We start from the raw sequence: 18,622 nt of genomic DNA on the forward strand, positions 1-18,622 counted from the left end.
TGAGGCCTCCTGCCAAGCAGGAACAGGAGTGGACGTACGTGGGGAGGGGACATGGGCCACTTCTGTGAAGGAAGGGGAGTGCCAGCTTCCCACGCCCACGACCCACCCCGTCCATGCCCCGCACATGCATGCGCATACACAGACACACACACATGCTCATTCCCTGAGCGCACCCACTGTTTGTTCCGCCCTGGACGCCTTCTCCCCCCTCCCCGGCCCACTCACACTGACTGTTCCCTACAAAGTAGATGGGAGTCCACCAGCCTTACATATTTCAAACATCGGAACAGGAATCAAGCTTTTAACCACCACAGGCCTGAGGGGAGAAGGGAGAGGGGGAGGCTCACAGAGAATGCAGCATCGGAGCTGCTCCTGCCGAATGACAAAGACTTTCACACGCAGGCGGGGTGTGGAAGGAAAAGATTCCGGGACAGGTGGGCGCAAAGCCGTGGAGGGGTGGAGAGGTCCATGGGACCTGATCTGGGAATGACCGGGCAGCAGGTGTGGTTGTGTGGGGACCGCCAGGCCAGGAGTCACAGACGTTACTCATGGGACCGGGGATTCCTCTTAGGGCTTGAAGGACATTGGCAAGTGGCAGAGCCTGGACTGGAACCCTGTCAGCCTGAATACAGCCCAGCCTGCCTCCCCAGGCCTCCGAGAGATGACGGAGTGCTGACGGCACTGTGGCTCTCACTGAGATCCCGGTCGGACAGAACCCCAAACCTCCCCCCAACCCGACCCACGACAAGGAACGTGCACTGGACAGGGAGTACAGAGCTGCGTTCTGAGAGTCAAGGCCTTGTGTCCTCTGCCACTCGCTGCTATGTGACCTTGGGCAAATCCCTCTACTTCTCTGGCCCCTTTTCCCAGCCTCAGGATGGGGACAAAAAGCCCTCGCTGCCCTCCCACATTGCCTCTCTGCCAGAGGTGTCCTGTGCATGGTGTCACTGTTACAGGGGCTGCAGCATGGCCCCCGGGAGCCCCAGATTGACAGCTGACATCGGGTGGGGAAGCCGGGCTGCGCATCGTCAGGGACCCCTCACAGCCAGTGCCTGGGGACTGCCTGCATGACCCAGCAGGATGCTCACGGGCAGCCCTGCTCAGGACTTCGCCTCCTGCCTTCCCAAAAGCCCACAGATGAAGAATGATAAATGCCAGGGAGCACATCGGGGTCAGAGGGGAGAAGAGCAGGAAGCTTCTGCAGAGAGATGCCAGGCTAACAAGCGGGTTTGACATCTATGGGGGGCTGTGCCTGAGCCTGAGCCATCTCTGACTGCCAGCAATGGGAGGAGAGATCACTTGGGCCATGGGGTCAGATGGAAACAAAGTGGGGAGGCACCGTGTGGTGTGGTCTGGGGGCCAAGGGAAGGGCTGGGGGTCAGGGGCAGGTGTCAGAAAGGCAGGGTGGGAAGATGGTGCCATTCAGTCCCTAAGGTCAGCTATGGCCCCACCAGGCCAAAGGAACAACATTGGGGACCAGGAAGAGGGGCCTGTGCCCAGCAATGAGAGAGAGAGGGACCCTCATGTATACATGCAAAGCAGGCTAGCCCACTAGGCAGGCTGGTTTTGCCACAGAATTGCTGGGTGACCTCGGGCAACTTGCTTAGCTTCTCTGTTTTCTGGGCCCCACTTTGTTCCCCCTAGAGAAAGATACAGTTGACGATAAAAGAGCTAACACTTATTTAGCACCTAATATGTGCCAGGCACTATTCTAAGTGCTTGACATACATATTAACTCATTCGATCATCTGACAACTTAAAAAGGAAAGTCCCATCGTCCTTCCTACTTTAGAGACAAGGACATTGAAGCATAGAGAGGCTAAGAAACTTGCCCAAGGGACCCCCTGGAGAAGTGGGGCGGGAACCCAGGAGTCCTGGCTCTATGCTGCTCCCTTGTGCCCACGGACACATGAGCCACCTTCCATCTGGAGAGCTCCAGGGGAGACTGCCACCTCCACTGAGGAAGGCAGCCGAGCTCTTCGCACCTGTTTTATTTTTACATCTGTATGTCTTTTTGACCGGGGGGTGGGGGGTGAGTGTCCAAGGTCGTAGAGTCCCTGGGGAGGCTGAGGATTGTCCTGACCTCCACCGTCCAGCAAACCCAGAGGGTCAGAGCTGGTCTCAGGGGTCCCGCACTGAGGCCTCCCCAAGTGGGGCAGAGAGGGGCCAGCAGGGGTGGGATCCTGACAGAAGCCCCCGTGGAGGATCAGAGACCCCTACTGAGGCTCAGCCAGGCCCTGCTTTGTACGATGTTGGGCCAGATGCTTCTCCAGGCCTCAGTTTCTCCTCTGCAGAGTGGGCCGGGAGCTGTGAGAGGGTCTGAGACCCCTTGCCGCTCTGCCCCTGAGAGCCTGTGAGACTGTGAGTGAGCTCCCCATCACAGGGGCATTCCAGCAGAGAGCCCTCCAAACATGGAGGCCAGAAGAGGGGATCCTCAAGGGACTCTCAGGCAGCAGGATGCCAGCGACACGCACGAGGCTGGCTTCCTCTAGAGGCTCCTGGCTCCCTGGAGTGGGAGAAGGAGCTGGCCCCCCTCAGGAAGGTGTTTGCCTGTGTCGCCAGGCACGTGTGCCCATGGCTCTTCCCCTGGGACACCCTGGCCCCGGCGGACACTGTGCCAGCTGTGCTGCTGTCATGGCCTTCCTTCTGCGCAGCCCGGAGCTGCATTGCTCCTCACCACCAGCTGTCCAGGGGCCAAGGGAGAGGCAAATGCCCAGGCCTTTCCGGGCCTCCTCGGTGGGCAGAGCTGGTGCTGATCTGGCTGCTGTCAGGACCAGGGGAAGGAGGGCCGGTCGTCCCTGCAGAGTGGAAAGGCTCCTGGCCACCACACCTTTGCTTAGGCTGTTCCCTCCTCCAGGACCCCCTCTTCTCGCTCTCCTTCTCTAAAACCACTTCTCAGGCTTCAAAGCCCAGATTAGCATCTCCCTTCGGGCTGGGTCTCTCTCGTCCCTGCAGGCCCTATTAATCTTCTCTTCTGATGGCTTCTCTGGAACCAGTACGGCCTCTATCACCACTCTATTCTCACTGCTTATAGTAAATCCTAGCTGTGTCTTTCTGCCCCACCAGACTCTGAACTCCTGAGCATGTCATTTCTTCCATACCCCCAGGGTTGGGCACAGGAGGCACACAGAGCGTCACACAGCAGGTGCTCAAAAGACAGCTGTGAAGCTGAATAGGACTGTGGCCAGCCCCTGCATCCCAGCAGAAGGACAGTTCACAGTCACAGAGGCCTCGTTCCCTCAGAGCTCAAGAATTTCTCAAGGCTCCTCCCTTCCCTCAGGTGTCCCAGGCCCTGGGGATGGCTGGTATTTTCAGCCCTGTGAGTGCCGCAGAAGCTACTAAGGCCCGGAGAGGGAAGTGTGTGCCCAGTCACACACACAGCAAGGCAGGGTCTCCGGAGTCCCAGAGCAGCCCCCTCCCAACCCCTGTCCCGGAGCAGACACCCCAAATGCGGCCCGCACACCCTGCAGCCCGGCCACCCATGCTGGCTGTAGGGGGAGAGGGCAGAGGGTTGGACTTACCCCAGCATCCAGAAATCAGCACAAAAAGCCAGACTACGTGGCAGCTGGTGACAACGCGGCCCCTCATGGCTCCTGGGGACACAAAGAAGGAGGGGGTGAGAAACTTCCTATTGGTGGGGTCTGCTCTTCAAGCCCCTCCAGCACTTCCCCCACTGCAGCTCCGGGGAGAACTGGGCCTGAGAAGGGAGGAGAGGGAATCAACCCAAACGGGGGGGAGGGTGGGGCCCAGGAGGGGACTGGGAAAGAAGCAAGGGTCTGTATCATTGATTATATTATCATCCAATGCTGGGTATAACACAGTGACCTGAGGGCAACTGGGCTGGGGGGCAATAGTGCCCTCTCTGCCCTCATGGGGGCTGGCTGCACAGCCCAGCGGGCACAGCTCAGCAGCGGGCACGACATATTCTGGGCTCAGTGGGTAGCAGGACAGGCTGCTGCCTCCATCCTCCAGGATGGCATCCCCCAAGAGTGATGGAGCCTGGTTAGACAGGGAACAGGGGTAGGAAATGGGTGCCGAGCAGGAAGACAGGGGTCTAAGAGTGGGCTGGGCAGGCCAGTACCCCTGATTCCCCAGCCTAAGTGCCCCACAAGTATGTGTTGTCCTGTTTCTATAGCCACCATATTCTCTCATAACCTTGGATATGAAAGGAGGAGCAGGCCACGGTGTGCAAGGAGGCACAGAAAGGGGAAGTGACTTGCCCAGGGCCCCACGGCAAGTCTGTGGAAAGCTAGAGTCAAATTCTGGGGGCTCAGAGCTAAGCTCTAGAGAGATCTGGGGCCCAACTGCCAGAGGCTCAGCAAGGCAAGATTCCATCTCTAAGGGTGGCAGGGAGGGCAGGCTGCTCCCTCCCACCATGGCAGTGGCCTGCCTGGCCTCACTACAGCAGGGCCATGGTCCTCTGCTTCCTTCTTACCCCGCAGTGGCTCAGGAGCAGGCCTCCCTGGAGACCAGCAGCAACACCAGGAGGGGCCACACTCCTCAGCCGGGAATCCCTGCCTCCCACTGAACTGTCAGCCGTGTCAGTGCAGGACACAGCCCCCTCACCTCCGTATCCCCACAGGGCCTAGGCCAGGGCTCGCACAGCATCCTTCAGTGAGCACCTACTGCGTACTTTGCCTGGGGGGCGTTATCCGCCCTGGTTCACAAGGTAGGGCCTGGAGGTTGAGAGCCAGGAAACAATTTGCTCAGAGCCCCCAGGTAGTGAATAGTGGGACAGCATCCGGACCCAAGTCGACATGCCACCTCCCTCGCCAATAAGTGGTCAGGAAAGACATGGGGAGGTGAAGGAAACTGAAGGAAAGGACTTTTTGGAGAGACTTCCACATCTCTGCAAGATCTAGCGGTGAGAGATTCAGAAAAGGCCGAGAGCTCAGATCCCTTAATTCCAGACCTGGAGTGGTCTCTCTCTCTCAGCCCCATGCTGAGTGGACAATGAAGTGACCCCACCGGGAGGTTCCTGACCACACAACACGCAATGGCTCACGGCGCCCTTTTGTCTTCCTTTTAATATGGTACTTAAAATGTCCTAATTACTATGTATGAAACAGTGATTTGAAGAACAAAAGATTCTAGGATGTTTTTAAATAACACAAGACGAACGTCCCCATCCTATCGCAGCATTCCTACCCCCTCGAGTTTCCCAGTGTTAATAGCCTATCACGGGGGTGCAAACTGAACTGCCTACAGGGGCCAGGCCAGGAATGAGGGAGCCGCCGGGTGGGTGCGGACGATGACCACTCGGAGGCCACACACTCTGTCCACAAGTGGCAGCTGCTGATGTGTTTCAGCCAAGAGGGAATGTGGGCCCAGGGTGGCCACAGCGTCTCATTTTTCTCAATGAAAAGCTAGAAATTTGGCTTTTTATATGAATTCAATTTTTAAATGTTGGCAAATCATTCAATTTTTGTGAGCCAAATATAGCCTCTGACAGCCAGAGTGGGCAGGCTGGGCCTGGTATGCGGCCTACCAGGGCTTTCTCTGCACCCAAGCAAACACATTCACATCACACACGCATGTGGAGCAGCGTGGCTACTGTTGATCCTTAGAATAACAGAGTCGCCCTCTACACAAAAGCAACTAGCTTTTCTCATGTCATATATTTCACAGATGACCCCTCAGGTCAACATTGCTACATCCACCAGCTTCTTTTTAAGAGCTAAATAACAGTTCATAGTATGGATGTTTCATAATAGAGACAAACATTCCCTACCATTGGGCATTTGGGTGCTTCCAGGTTCTTGCCACCACAGGCATTAGGAAACGGGGCAGTGGGAGTGGGGGAACACAGTGGACATCTCTCTGCATATAACTGAGTTGGGACTTTGATTGCTCTTGTACTTGGGACTCTGGCTTGAGTCAATTAAACAAAACACAGAGCATGCCTGTAAACTTTTACGAGACACTGCCATATTACCTTCTGAAAAGGTTGTGGCAATGCCCACTCCCTCCAGGAGTGAATGAGAGAGCCTCCATGCCCACCTGGAAGTGATCTCTCTTTTCAATGGCTGCCAATCGGATGCATGACAAATGGCATGGCATTGTTGCTTTAATTTGCATTTCTCTAACTACTAGTGAGGTTGAGCATGATGCCTTTTTCTAAATGTGCAAACCACTTTCCATCTGTTATCTTGTGCTATCCTACCACACTCTGCAAAGCTGGCCAGCATCACTAGCATTATCCCTGATTTACAAGTGGAGAAACCGAGGCACAGAGCAATTAAGTGACAACCTGACATCTCATAGTGAGTGCCTTAAAAAAAAATCTCCAGCCCTCTGCCTTTCCAAACCAGATGTTATGAGAATGAAACAACATCTGCTAAGAACATCATGCACAAATAGCTGGGGAGAGCACATATCCTGCCGGGTACTGCAGGAAGTCTGCAGCGGAAGGAAGGAAGGAAGGAAGGAAGGAAGGAAGGAAGGAAGGAAGGAAGGAAGGAAATGAACACTTATTAGAAAACTGCCACAGGCCAGGGATTTTCACATGTATTGTTTTTACTCAATGCTCCAAAGTATCTCTAGACGTAGACGTTATTGTCCCCATTTCACAGATGAGGAAATTAAGGCCTAGAGAAGTCACTCTAGGATTAGAACAGAGTCCTATGCTATTCCCATCACAACATGCTGCTGATCCCCCCACCTCCGCCGCCCCGTTTCCCAATCTGTAAAAGGGGAAGGCACAGCCCCTCCCTCCAGGAGCACAGTACACAACACAGTAGACACAGGACAAATGTCTGCAAAGAAGGCAGCACGTGCACGCAACACACACGTGCGTGATGCATCTCATTTCCACGATGCTGGCTCAGGCTCTGACACTGCCAGGCACACTGGGCCCCCCACCTCTCTCCTTAAATATCTGTTCATCTCCTTTCCCCTTAAGAGGCCATCATACTGCCTCGGCACCCCACATCTGTCAGTCAAGGGCAGCCAAACACAGCTCTAACTTTGCACGATTGGCAGGACCTCTCCTGGAGCTTCCAGAAGCAGGGACAATCTTTGCTCCATCCTGACTCTCCACCCTCACCTTGGGGCAAGGTGGCACAGACACTAAAATAGGTGGCACAGGCTTCAAAGGATGACACAAAATAGCCAAGCCAAAGTGGGTCCATCCTGCTGCTGGGTTTTCCCTGAGACCCCAGCTCTTGTTCTTCCTCTGGCCTTTGGCTATGGGGAGGAAAGCGAGGCCCAGAGAGAGCAGAGGCTGATGGCAGTGCGAAGAGGACCCTGGGGCCCAACCTCCAGCCCGGGCGTTGTGATGGATGCCGCTGGATGCTGCCTTTGGCGGCTGGCATTCCCTTGGCACCGGGACTCTAGCGAGCAATATGGGTCCCCCGGGAGAGCCTGACCTTGTCCTGCCTGTGCAACAGCTGTTCCTGCCTCCTGGCCCTCCCACCTCCTGCCCAGCAGAGCTGCATGGTCTCCCCATTGTGTGAGGCTGCACCACCCTCAGGATGGGGCCTGAGCTCCCACCAACCCTCAACTGTCCCCACCGGGCCAGGAAACACAGGCACACACCCTTCTGTGCTGGGCTTCCTGCCTGGGCCTGGGATAAGTGCCAGAGACCCACCCCAGAGGTACAAGGTGGGTCACAGCCGCTGCCCCCAAATCTTTCAGGTACTTAGCTTAGAGCCCACTCTTGCAGGAAGCCTTCCGGAAATCTCTCAGACATCCATACTGCCCAGAAGACAGAGCCAGGCCTCAAAGCCCTCAGGCTGCCAATTCCCAATATCCTTCTTCATGCTAAGCCTTGTACCAGGCACTCGGGGGGAAACAGGGCCATGAGAATGGCTGCAAATGTGTGCTAGGTGTCAAATATGCGATACAGGGCCATCAGAAGAGAGAGATCGTAGGCCTTCCAGAGGAGGTGAGATGTGAGCTGCACAGATTTCAAGGAATCACAATGGTAATGTTTACTGAGCACATGTTATATACCAGGCACTGTGATGTACAGTGTGCTCTACATGCTGGGGCTCAGAGAGGTTAAATAACTTGCCCAAGGTCACACAGCTAGTAAGTGGTCAAGTCTGGATCTGAACCCCATTCTGATGGCTGTCAAACGCCAGTATCCCAGCCTCAGCCCTAACCTTTGCTGAGCTCAGACATGTGCCCCAGGGCAAGGCCCAGGCCAAGGCCTTGGTGGGGAGGCCCTGGGCAGGACCCTACCTCTACTCAGAGGCCAGTGAACGAGACCTGGGTGAGGATTCCAACATGCCTCACAGCCACAGTATGCAGGGGCCAGCAGGGAGGCCAAGCTGCATGTGCCAGGAAGAAGGCATGAGGCTGGGATGGTGGGTGGGTTCCTGCTTAGTGTGCCCTCCCAGGCTGTTGGCATCTCATAGGCATTGCTTCCAGAGCCAGTACCAAGAAGACAATGCACGCCCACCAGGGGAGACCACGCCTCCCTCCAGCACCATCCCCAAGAGGTTAACACCTGTGTCCCTGGTGGGAGCAGACCATAACCTTTCCCAGATCTGGGCAGCAACCCTACCCACACTGGCCTCCCCCTTCTCCTGCCATCAACCCACGGAGACCTGCTGCTCAGGCAGGCCGGGCCTGAGGGCCAGCAGGGGAGGCTCTGGCGGGGGGCACCGTTACAGCATCCCAGGAGTCGCCCCACATGGGAATCACTGGCCCCCAAATCAAATCAAAGCCTCCACCTACACCCCAGAGAGCCAGTGAGCTGCAGGGGGAGGCTTCCAAGCCAGGTGTGGCCACACTGTACATGTCTACCCCGACCTGACCTGCAGAGTGCCAGGGCCTAGACACCGGCACACGGAAGAGGACAAGCTGAAGACCTTGCCGCGGGGGGAGCTGACACTCCCGGGGAGATCAATACAGACAGCGCAGGTGAGCAAGTTATACAGCATGTCGGGGATGCTGAGTGCTAAGGAAAGGGGAAAAGAGCAGGGCAAGGGCGCTCTGAGCACCACTGGAAGGTGACATATGAATAAACACCTGAAGAAGCAGGAGGGTGAGCCATGTGGATATCTGGGAGGAACGCCACCCAAGCAGAGGGAACAGCCGTGCAAAGGCCCTGAGGCAAGAGTGTGCTGGCATGCTTGAGGAACAGCAAGGAGGCCAGTAGGGGTGGAACAGGGTGCACGGTGGGGAGAGTTGCAGGAGATGAGGCCAGAGACAATGGGCCCATCCCAGGCACCTTGTAAACCCCTGATGTGAGTAAACTGGGAGTCATGGTCTTCAGACAGCCAAGGAGTGACAAGAATGACTCAAGTTTTAAAGGAGCACTCTGGCTGCTGTGTTGAGGACTCACTGTAGGGGGCAACGGCAGAAACGGGTAGACAGGTGCAGAGGCTACCACAGCGATGTAGGCCTGAGATAACTGGGGGCTCTGGCCAGGGACGCTGGCAGGGGGTGTGGGATCTGGCAGATTCCAGGTGTATTTCAAGGTAGAGCTGAGTTTCCTGTTGAAGAGGATGTCGCTATGCCAGGAAGAACCGAGCCTGAGGATTTGGGCCCAAGCACCTGGAAGAATGGAGTTGCCATTAACCAAGACGGGAGAAGGGTGCGGGTGGAGGTGGCTGAGGAGCCAGATCAGAAGTTCAGTTTGACACGGTGAGTGTGGAATGGCTGTTGGCAACCAGGTACCCTCAACTAGAGTTCAGGCCTGAGGTGGGGCTGGAGAGGTAACTGTGGGAGTCACCAGCACAGAGGTGCTACCTGAAGCCACCAGAGGACACGGTCACCAAGGCTGAGTCACCCCCAAGCTCAGACAACTTGGCTGAGAATCAACCAATATTTGAAAATTGTATGAAGAGCCTGAAAACATGTACACCTTGTGGCCCACCAATTCCACTTCCAGAACTTTCGCTGAGGAAATCACCACACCGTGCATGGACACTAAACCACAGAGATGTTCACTGCTGCAGTGAACAGGGGAACAGCTCAGACACCAACAGGGGACTGGTTCAATTGTGGGACGCCCACAGGAAGCAAATCGAGGATCATGTATGGATGTGTACGTGTGTGAATGTGTGTGCACCTATAGGACTGTTATGCGAAACAATGGTTTTATCTAAGTGGTGAGGGAATGGCTGATTTTATTTTCTTCTACAAACTTTTTGCATTTTCCAAATTTTCTATAATAAACACCCAATGTTTTTACAATCAGAGACCTAGCTTATGTCTACCCTACCAAAATGTTGCCAGCAGCCTGTGAACAGAAAGACAACTCTGATTAGAACGTTCTTTCCTATACTCTGCTGAGCCTCCCTGAAGCCCACAGTCCCAGGTCTGAATACCAGAGGAGACCCTGGGAGCTGGGAGGGTCCTCAATGGTCCTCTGGCTAACCGCACCCCTCTGCTGCTACTCAGGCCCCTCCAAGGACAGGGAGCTCCCTCCTCCCAGGCAGTGGGGCCCAGCCCAGAGGCCCCTGCCTCTCTGCCTGTCAGCCCCGCTGTGCTGCCTTCCCACACTGAGGCGAGGAGGTCTGATAATGCCCATCATCAGGAGGACTTCCCAGCCCTCCACCTGTGTGGATCCATGAGCAGCAGAACGGGCCAGGAGACGAGGCCCAGGTCTGAAGCTTGGCCCTGCACTGAGGGCTCTCCTTTCCCCAAGGAGGAGGGGACTAACAGTTTAAAAGAAAGGCCTGGGCCCAAATGTACTCACACACATTCTCGCACACACACATTCTCGCACACACACACAAACCGGGCTCTGCGAACCCCTGCAGGGGTTCTGCAAACCCACAAGATGCCCACTGCCCAGCTGGGGCCATCAGCCCAACCCTGGAGGGCCCTTCCTTCCGCCAGGTTCCCTGCAAAGCTCCTCCTGATCTGCAGGAGTTTCACCAAACACCTCCAGATTGAAGCCAAGATGAAGCCCACGGTGGCCTGGTCCCCCGGACAGAGGCTGGAAAGCGTGTTCCTTTTGCTACCAGAGCAAAGCACACTCCCTCTTCTGGGAAACCAGCCCGTTCTGGGCCCAGCTCCCGGGGCAGGGCCCTCACGGCCACCGTCTCCCACCCCTCCCTGTAGCCCAGTCAGGAGATGCAGGGGTAGGGGTGCACTCTGCATGGCGAGAGGCAGTGCCTTGGTCCCAGCAAGCAAGGGGACAGGAAGGAACACAGCGGGGGGAGGAGGGCAGGACTGGACATTTGAGCGGCGTTTCAGTTTCTCAGGAGCGAACGATTTTCACAGCAGGGTGCCACGATTTAGTTTGAACTGTTATGAATTCCCATAAAATCAGATGCACTCACCTTTGACTAGAAATACAGAAACACACTGCAGAAATCAAATACAATTTGGGGATTATTCACCACCACTACACACAGAGAAGTTCGTGCATGCAAGGAGGTGCCTGCAGACGACACCGTTAGGGCCACTAATGGACAAGCCACTGCCAGCCACCAATGGCCACGCTTCAAAGCCCACACTATCCAGGCCGCTGGCTGGGGAGGCTGCTGTGATGGCTGGTCACTAAGAAGGATCCTAGTTGGAAGAAAGGAAAAACTATCTTGTGGCCATTCTCTTCCTGAGCCCTCCTCTGGATCCCTCCCTGACACTCCCATTGAGTAATGCCAGGGGTGGGCAAGGGAGCCAGGCAGGGTACAAACTGAGACCCCCCAGGATGGAGTGCCACAGTGGTCCAGCATCCTCTACATGGGGCCTGGTGTCTCTGAGTCCCCTAGGTCTATACTTTTTAAAAAATTCATTCAGCAGGGGATATATCTTATTTTACTCTATTCTTTTTAGAGGTAATACACGGACATGGTACATAACTGTACAATAGGGTGTACAGCAGGAAGTAAGTCTCCCTTCTACCAAGCCCCAGAAGGGAGTAAGTCTCCTTTCCACCCAAGCCCCACACCTCCTTCCCAGAGGCAATCCTTGTGGTGTCATTCCTGAGGTACTGTATGTACATATAAGAATATAGCATACAGGTCTCTCCTTCTCTTTAAAAAACATCCAAATGGTATTCACGCTATCCTACTCCTAGCTTTTCCACATGACAATATATCCTGAAGATTGTCCTGTTTCAGTACATACAGAGCTGCCTCGCTCTTTTTAGCAGCTGCAGCGTGTTCTACAACATGCGGGGACATAATTTAACCAGTCCTCTGTTGATGGACAATTAGGTTGTTTTTAACCCTTTGCTTTGACAAATGAAGCCACAATGAATATCCTTTCTTCCTACGTCTACACACACATATGAGTACATCTAGAAGGAGGAAATTTTCATATTTTTATAGCTGTTGACAAACTCCAGAGAGTGTGCACCAAGTTGCACTCCCCCCAACAACTAGGAAAGGGCTGGTTTCCTCATACTTTTGCCAGCACTGGGCACTCACTGTTTTTTCAAGTTCCAGAAAAGGCAGCTGAGGCTCCTGATCGTCAGACCCCCAGCCCCATCAGGGCACAGAGGAAGAATGGAGTTAAGATCAGCTTTCTCCTACCCGCTGACTCACCAGCAGGGCAACAGCCAACAGAACTTTGCGGAGCTCTGGCACATGCTGAAATCTGCACCCTCCCCCTCACTGGGGTCACTGACAGTCACCACACCGTGTTCTCCCTCTGTGCTTTGCCAGGCTGTTCTCTCCATTTGGAGCACCACTTGGCTCCATCTTGCATGTCCAGCCCCACCTTCAAGGCATAGCTCTAATGCCACTTCTTCCAGGAAGCCATCCTGGACCCCAGCTGGAAGCAGGATCTTCAGCTCCCCTCAACCTTCCTGGATTTTTAGAGGCAGCTATCCCTGCTGAGGGTGGGTAGTTAGACATGCACACGTCCTCCTTTTCCCAGAAGACCCTCAGCTCCTTGCAAGTGATGGGGAAGAGGGAGAATCCACCCCTCTTTCCCTTAAGGTTCTATGGCTAGCCAAGTAATTAAAACAGTAGGTTAGCAGGAGAAAATAAAACCAAGTGTAATAACATGTATACATGGGAGAGACTCAGAAAGAGAACTGAGCAACTTGGCCATTCTAACTAAGCTGCTCACTTAAGTATATTCAGCTAAAGACAAGGAAGGTGTTGGGGGAGTGGTTTGGGATTTCAGAGGGGAGGAAGACAATTTACATAGAGACAGAAATGCAAATTTTTGTCAGATGACTCTTTACTGGGCCACCTATAAAGGATGTGGCCCCAGAGACAGAATTTAGACAAGATGGGCGTGTTGGTGCCTTTCTTATCACACTTATTTTACATTATACTACAGCTATCATATGGTATTGGCTCCTTCCTGGAACAGGCCTTCTATGTTAAAGTCTTTTAGGCAGTTTAGGGGGAAGGTCAAAGTTTCTTTCAGAGTCTTTTGTTCTTGAAAACAATCAAGGTAAAGAGACATATTTTGAGGTGGCCAATTCTGATGCCCCACACAAGCAAAGTCTACTCCATCCCTTATAGCCATTTGCCCATTTAACATCTCCTCTCGGATGTGTCTCTAACATTTAACATATCCAGACGTGATCTGATTTCTTCTCCAAATAGATTCCCATCCTCACCTTTCTCAGCTCAGTAAATTCACCTCGACTGATACGTTCTTTTGACTAATTCAGTTAACAAATATCTTTGACGTATCCAATAAGTGGCACTTCCCACCTTGATCACCATATTTCAGGCACCCAGCCCTCTCCCAAGCTCGAACCTGCCAAGTTCATTCCCACCCCTTGGCCGTCACTGTGGTTGATGGAATCATTGGTCCCAACCCTTCACTCTGCACAGGATGATGCATCTATGGGGGTCTCACGGTGGGCAGAGTATGCTGTCCCACCCCTTACACTGGGCTTAGCCATGTGACTTGCCTTGACTAACGGATGCTTTGGTCAACCTCCACACTAGCAGGGAGTGACCCTGGTGCCAAGGGGCTGGCTTCTTGAGCTCCTGCCTTTCAGCCTGAGAACAACATGCCCCAGGCAGAGCGAGCAGACTGAACCCACACGTGGCCCAGAATCAAGCTCAGTCACGTCCAGCCTGGATTTGCTGACCCTCCGGCTGACCCACACAAGTGAGAATAAGTGATTGTTGTAGTGTTTTTTTATGCAGCTTTATTGAGGCAATAAGTGACTGATACCAACACTATGAAATATATATAGCCATATGAGAAAACCTAGAGGGAAATCTCCATGACATGAGATTTGGCAATGATTTCTTGGATATAACACCAGGAGCAAAGGCAATAAAAGAAAAGATACAGAAACTAGACTTCATCAAAATGAAAAACTTTTGTGCATCAAAGGACACAATCAACACAGTAAAAAGGCAACCCACAGAAAACGTTTGTAAATCACTTTTCTGATAAGGGATTATCATCTAAAGTATATAAAGAACTCCTAAAACTCAACAGCAAAAAATCCGATTCAAAAATGAGCAAAGGACTTGAATAAACATTTCTCCAAAGAAGATATACAAACGGCCAATACACACGCGAAACGATGCTCAACATCACTAGTTATTAGAGAAATGCAAATCAAGGAGATGCCACTTCACACTCATTAGGATGGCTATTATAAAAAAAAGAAAACCTAAAACAAGTGTTGGCAAGAATGTGGAAAAATTGGATCCCTTGTGCATTGCTGGTGGGAACATAAAATGGTATAGCTGTGAAAAATAGTATGGTGGTTCCTCAAGAAATTAAGCATAGAATTACCATTTGATCACTTCTAGCATATATGCAAAAGAACTGAAAGCAGGGACTTGAAGAGAGATCTGTACACCAATGTGCACAGCAGCCAAGAGGTGGAAACAGCCCAAATGTCCATCAATGGAGGAATGGATAAGCAAATTGTGGTATATACATACAACGGACTATTATTTAGCCTTAAAAGGGATTGAAATTCCAACACATGTCACAACACGGATGAACTTTGAGAACATTATGCTAAGTGAAATAAGCCAGTCACAAAAGGACAAATACCATACCTAGAATAGTCAAATTCATAGAGAATGCAAAATAGAGGTTACCAGGGGCTGTGGGTAGGGAGGAATGGGGAGTTATTATTTAATGGGTACAGAATTTCAGTTTGGGAAGATGAAAAAGTTCTGGAAATGGATGGTGGTGATGGTTGCACAACAATGTAAATGTACCAAATGCCACTGAACTGTACTCTTAAAAATGGTTAAAATCGTAAACTTTGTTATGTATATTTTACGACAATAAAAAAATGGTTAAAATAGTATATTTTATGTTTTGTACATTTTGCCATAATAAAAATTAAAATAAATTAATAATAACAAAATAAAATAAAATAAAAGTTACTGCTCATGTTACTACTCAAAAAAAAACAAAAAAACGAAAAAAAAACGGACAAGCCGTACGTAGAACAGGCACATGGATCACAGTGGGGCCAGCCCACTCAGAATGGACTTCCGGGGGCCACCAGCTGGAGATCAGCCCCACCACCACACGTGCAGCTCCCTCAGGGACCACACTCTAACCCCAACCTTGTCATATTTCAGCTTAATTGTCCCCTCCTCAGGAAGGTCTTCCTTAATCACCCTTATCTTGTTCTCACTGTACCCCATTCTTGCCCTCCAAAGCGCGCAACACACTTTTTAGGTGCATAGAAACCTTTTGGTTGGTTGTCTGTCCCCCCACAGTTAGTTTAAGTTACAGGGGGTGGGGGACCCGGACCCCCAGCGAGGTGCTGACCAAGAGGAGGGGTGTATGGGGAGGTTCTAGCAGGGAGGGCTCCCTTTGACAACCTCTGCACATCTCTCAAGCTTTTTTTCCCACTGTCTCCTCTAACAGAAGGACTGGAACATGACAACAGGAGGAGACCCTAAAAGGTCCAACAATCAGTGTTCCGGCTTTTGATTCATACTATTCCACACAGTAATTTTTTTGTGAAAATCTCCTCCAGCATAAAGGGTACAACTTTCTGGAGGCCACTTGGCACAATAAAACTGTAGCCTTAAAAACATTCACCCTTTTTGACTTAGCAATTCCATTGCTAGGAATCGTCCCCATGGAAATCTTTAGAATCATGACACAGAGATTTGTTGTGAGGATGTTTGCGGCTGCACTGTTTACACCAGTAAAAGCAGGCAACTCGATAATCAACGACAGAAGTTTACATGAGTAAATTACGGCACATTCATACAGCAGACCAAGAGGCAGCCATGGAAAATCATGTTTTCGGAGCACAATTATTGACAAGGAAAAATGTTCATGACAAATTGTTAAATAGAAAACTCAAGCTACAAGACGATGTGGCATGTGTTCCCATGCTGGAAAAAAACATAAATTGTACATCAGTATAGAAAACATGTAGCAACACATTTGTATCTTTACTATATCTTTGAATAGTGAGATTACAGGTGATTTTTTTCAATCCTTAGTGTTTTTCTGTATTTTCTAAGCTATCTGCATTGGGTTACTAATAGCATTTAAGTAGCAAATATCCCATTTAAAAACAAACTAGTAATCAAGACAGCATGGTTCTGGCATACAGATTGACATATAGATCAGTGGAATAAAACCGAGAGTCCAGAAATAAAATCTTGTGTCTATATGGTCAACCGATTTTCAACAAGGATGCCAAGACCATTCAACTGAGAAAAAGTAGTCTTTTCAACAAAGGGTACTGTGACAACTAGAAGCAAAAAATGAAGGTGGACCCTACCTAACTCCATATACAAAAATTAATTCAAAATGGACCAGAGACCTAAATGGAGGAGCTAAAACTATAAAACTCTCAGAAGAAAAATAGTTGTAAATCTTTATGACCTTGGATTAGGCAATGGTTTCTTAGATACTACACCAAAAGCATAAGCAACAAAAGAAAAAACAGTGAAATTGGACTTCATCACAATTAAAAACTTTTGTGCTTCAAAGGACACTATCAAGAAAGTGAAAAGAGGGCCGGCCCAGTGGTGCAAGCGGTTAGATGCGCGCACTCCGCTGCGGTGGCCCGGGGTTCGCCGGTTCCGATCCCGGGCACGCACCAACGCACCGCTTGTCAAGCCATGTTGTGGCAGAGTCCCATATAAAGTAGAGGAAGATGGGCACGGATGTTAGCCCAGGGCCAGTCTTCCTCAGCAAAAAGAGGAGGGTTGGCAGATGTTAGCTCAGGGCTGATCTTCCTCACAAAAAAAAAAAGAAGAAAAGAAAGTGAAAAGATAACCCACAGAAAACATTTGCAAATCATACATCGGATAAGGGACTTATCTAGAATATATAAAGAACTCTTACAACTCGATACTAAAAAGACAGCTCAATTACAAAATGTGCCAAGGATCTGAATGGACATTTCTCCAAGGAAGATGTACAAACGGCCAATAAGCACAAGTAAAGATGCTCCTCATCATTAGTCATCAGGGAAATGCAAATCAAAACCACAATGAGATACCCGTTCACACTCACCGGTATAGCTATACTCAAAAAGACAGATAATAACAGTGTTGGGAGGATGTGGAGGAATCAAACCCTCCTACACTGCTGATGGGAATGGAAAATGGTGTAGCCACTTTAAAACAGTCTGGCTGTTCCTCAAATGATTAGACAGAGTTGCCATATGACCCAGCAATTCCACTCCTAGGCATATACCTAAGAGAAGTGAAGGCATATGTCCACACAGAAACTTGCACATGAACATTCAGAGCAGCATTATTCATAATAGCCAAAAGGTGGAAACAACTCAAATGTCCATCAACAGACAAATGGGTAAACAAAACGTTGTACATCCGTACAATGGGATATTATTCAGACATAAAAATGAATGAAGTACTGATACATGATACAACATGGATGAACCTTAAAAACATCATGCTCAGGGCCTGCCTGGTGGTGTAGTGGTTAAGTTCGTATGCTCCCCGTCAACTGAGGGGTGGGAGGGAGCCAGGACACCCTTTCTTACTCCCCTTTCTCCCCAGACAGAGGGAGGGGTTCCCATCTGTCCCAAGGCCCCACCTCCTTGTCTCCTTTGCAATCTCCACTCTCACCCCCTGCACCCCAAAGGAGCCCACCATGCGGGCAGCCTTCACCCATCAGTTTCCAACTGCGTCCTGAGGCATAACCCCCGACTCCGGGCAGCTGCCAGGAGAACATCTCTCTGCTGACTTGAACTCTGCAAAGGCTTCCATAAATGTGACTGCAAATCAAGACAGGAAGATGGTACGCCATTTCACAGATGAGGAAACTGAGCACAGAGAGGACCAATGTGATGCTGAGGATGGGCCAGAGGGTCAGCGGCAGAGTCCAGGCCTCTCACCTGAGCAGAGAGCTTCCTCCTTGGCACAGGACTCCAGGGGGCTGCAGGGAGTAAAGGAGAGAGAGAGCACAAAGGAGCCCACTTTCTGCTGTGGTCTCACCCACACAGGAGCTCTAAAGCCCGGCCAGGGCAGGTGCTGCCCGGGCAGATGGGCAGGGTGGGCTCCAAGCCAGCCATACTCCTGGGCAAAGGCCCCTCCCAGGCTTCTGGTCCCCATGCCTGGGATTTAATGATCCAAGGGCCCATTCTCTCTCTGTCTCTCTGTCTCTCCGTCTCTCTCTCTCTCTCCAAATCTCTCTCTCTCTCCCACTGTGATTTTAGCCAAACCAGTTCCCTTCCCTTCCATGACAGTCTCCAGTCTCTCACAGACACCCCTTCAGCCTCTCCTCCTTCCCCTCAGGCAAACGGGAGTTCTCGACCACAGCACAGCCATGA

At 51.4% G+C, this 18,622-nt stretch overlaps 1 protein-coding gene across 1 annotated transcript in view; it reads right to left on the reverse strand.

Annotated features, from left to right (window-relative positions):
• CDH23 (cadherin related 23) overlaps positions 1-18,622 on the reverse strand; it is a 402,905-nt gene that overhangs the window by 361,502 nt on the left and 22,781 nt on the right. The window contains exon 2 of the mRNA XM_087432054.1: positions 3,522-3,593. Within this exon, the coding sequence (XP_087288180.1) occupies positions 3,522-3,588 (67 nt within the window). The 5' untranslated portion in view covers positions 3,589-3,593. The remainder of the gene's footprint in view (positions 1-3,521; positions 3,594-18,622) is intronic.

Source organism: Ceratotherium simum, chromosome 6 (assembly GCF_057802395.1).
Source record: "Ceratotherium simum simum isolate JZ-2026a chromosome 6, ASM5780239v1, whole genome shotgun sequence".
Lineage (NCBI taxonomy): Eukaryota > Metazoa > Chordata > Mammalia > Perissodactyla > Rhinocerotidae > Ceratotherium > Ceratotherium simum.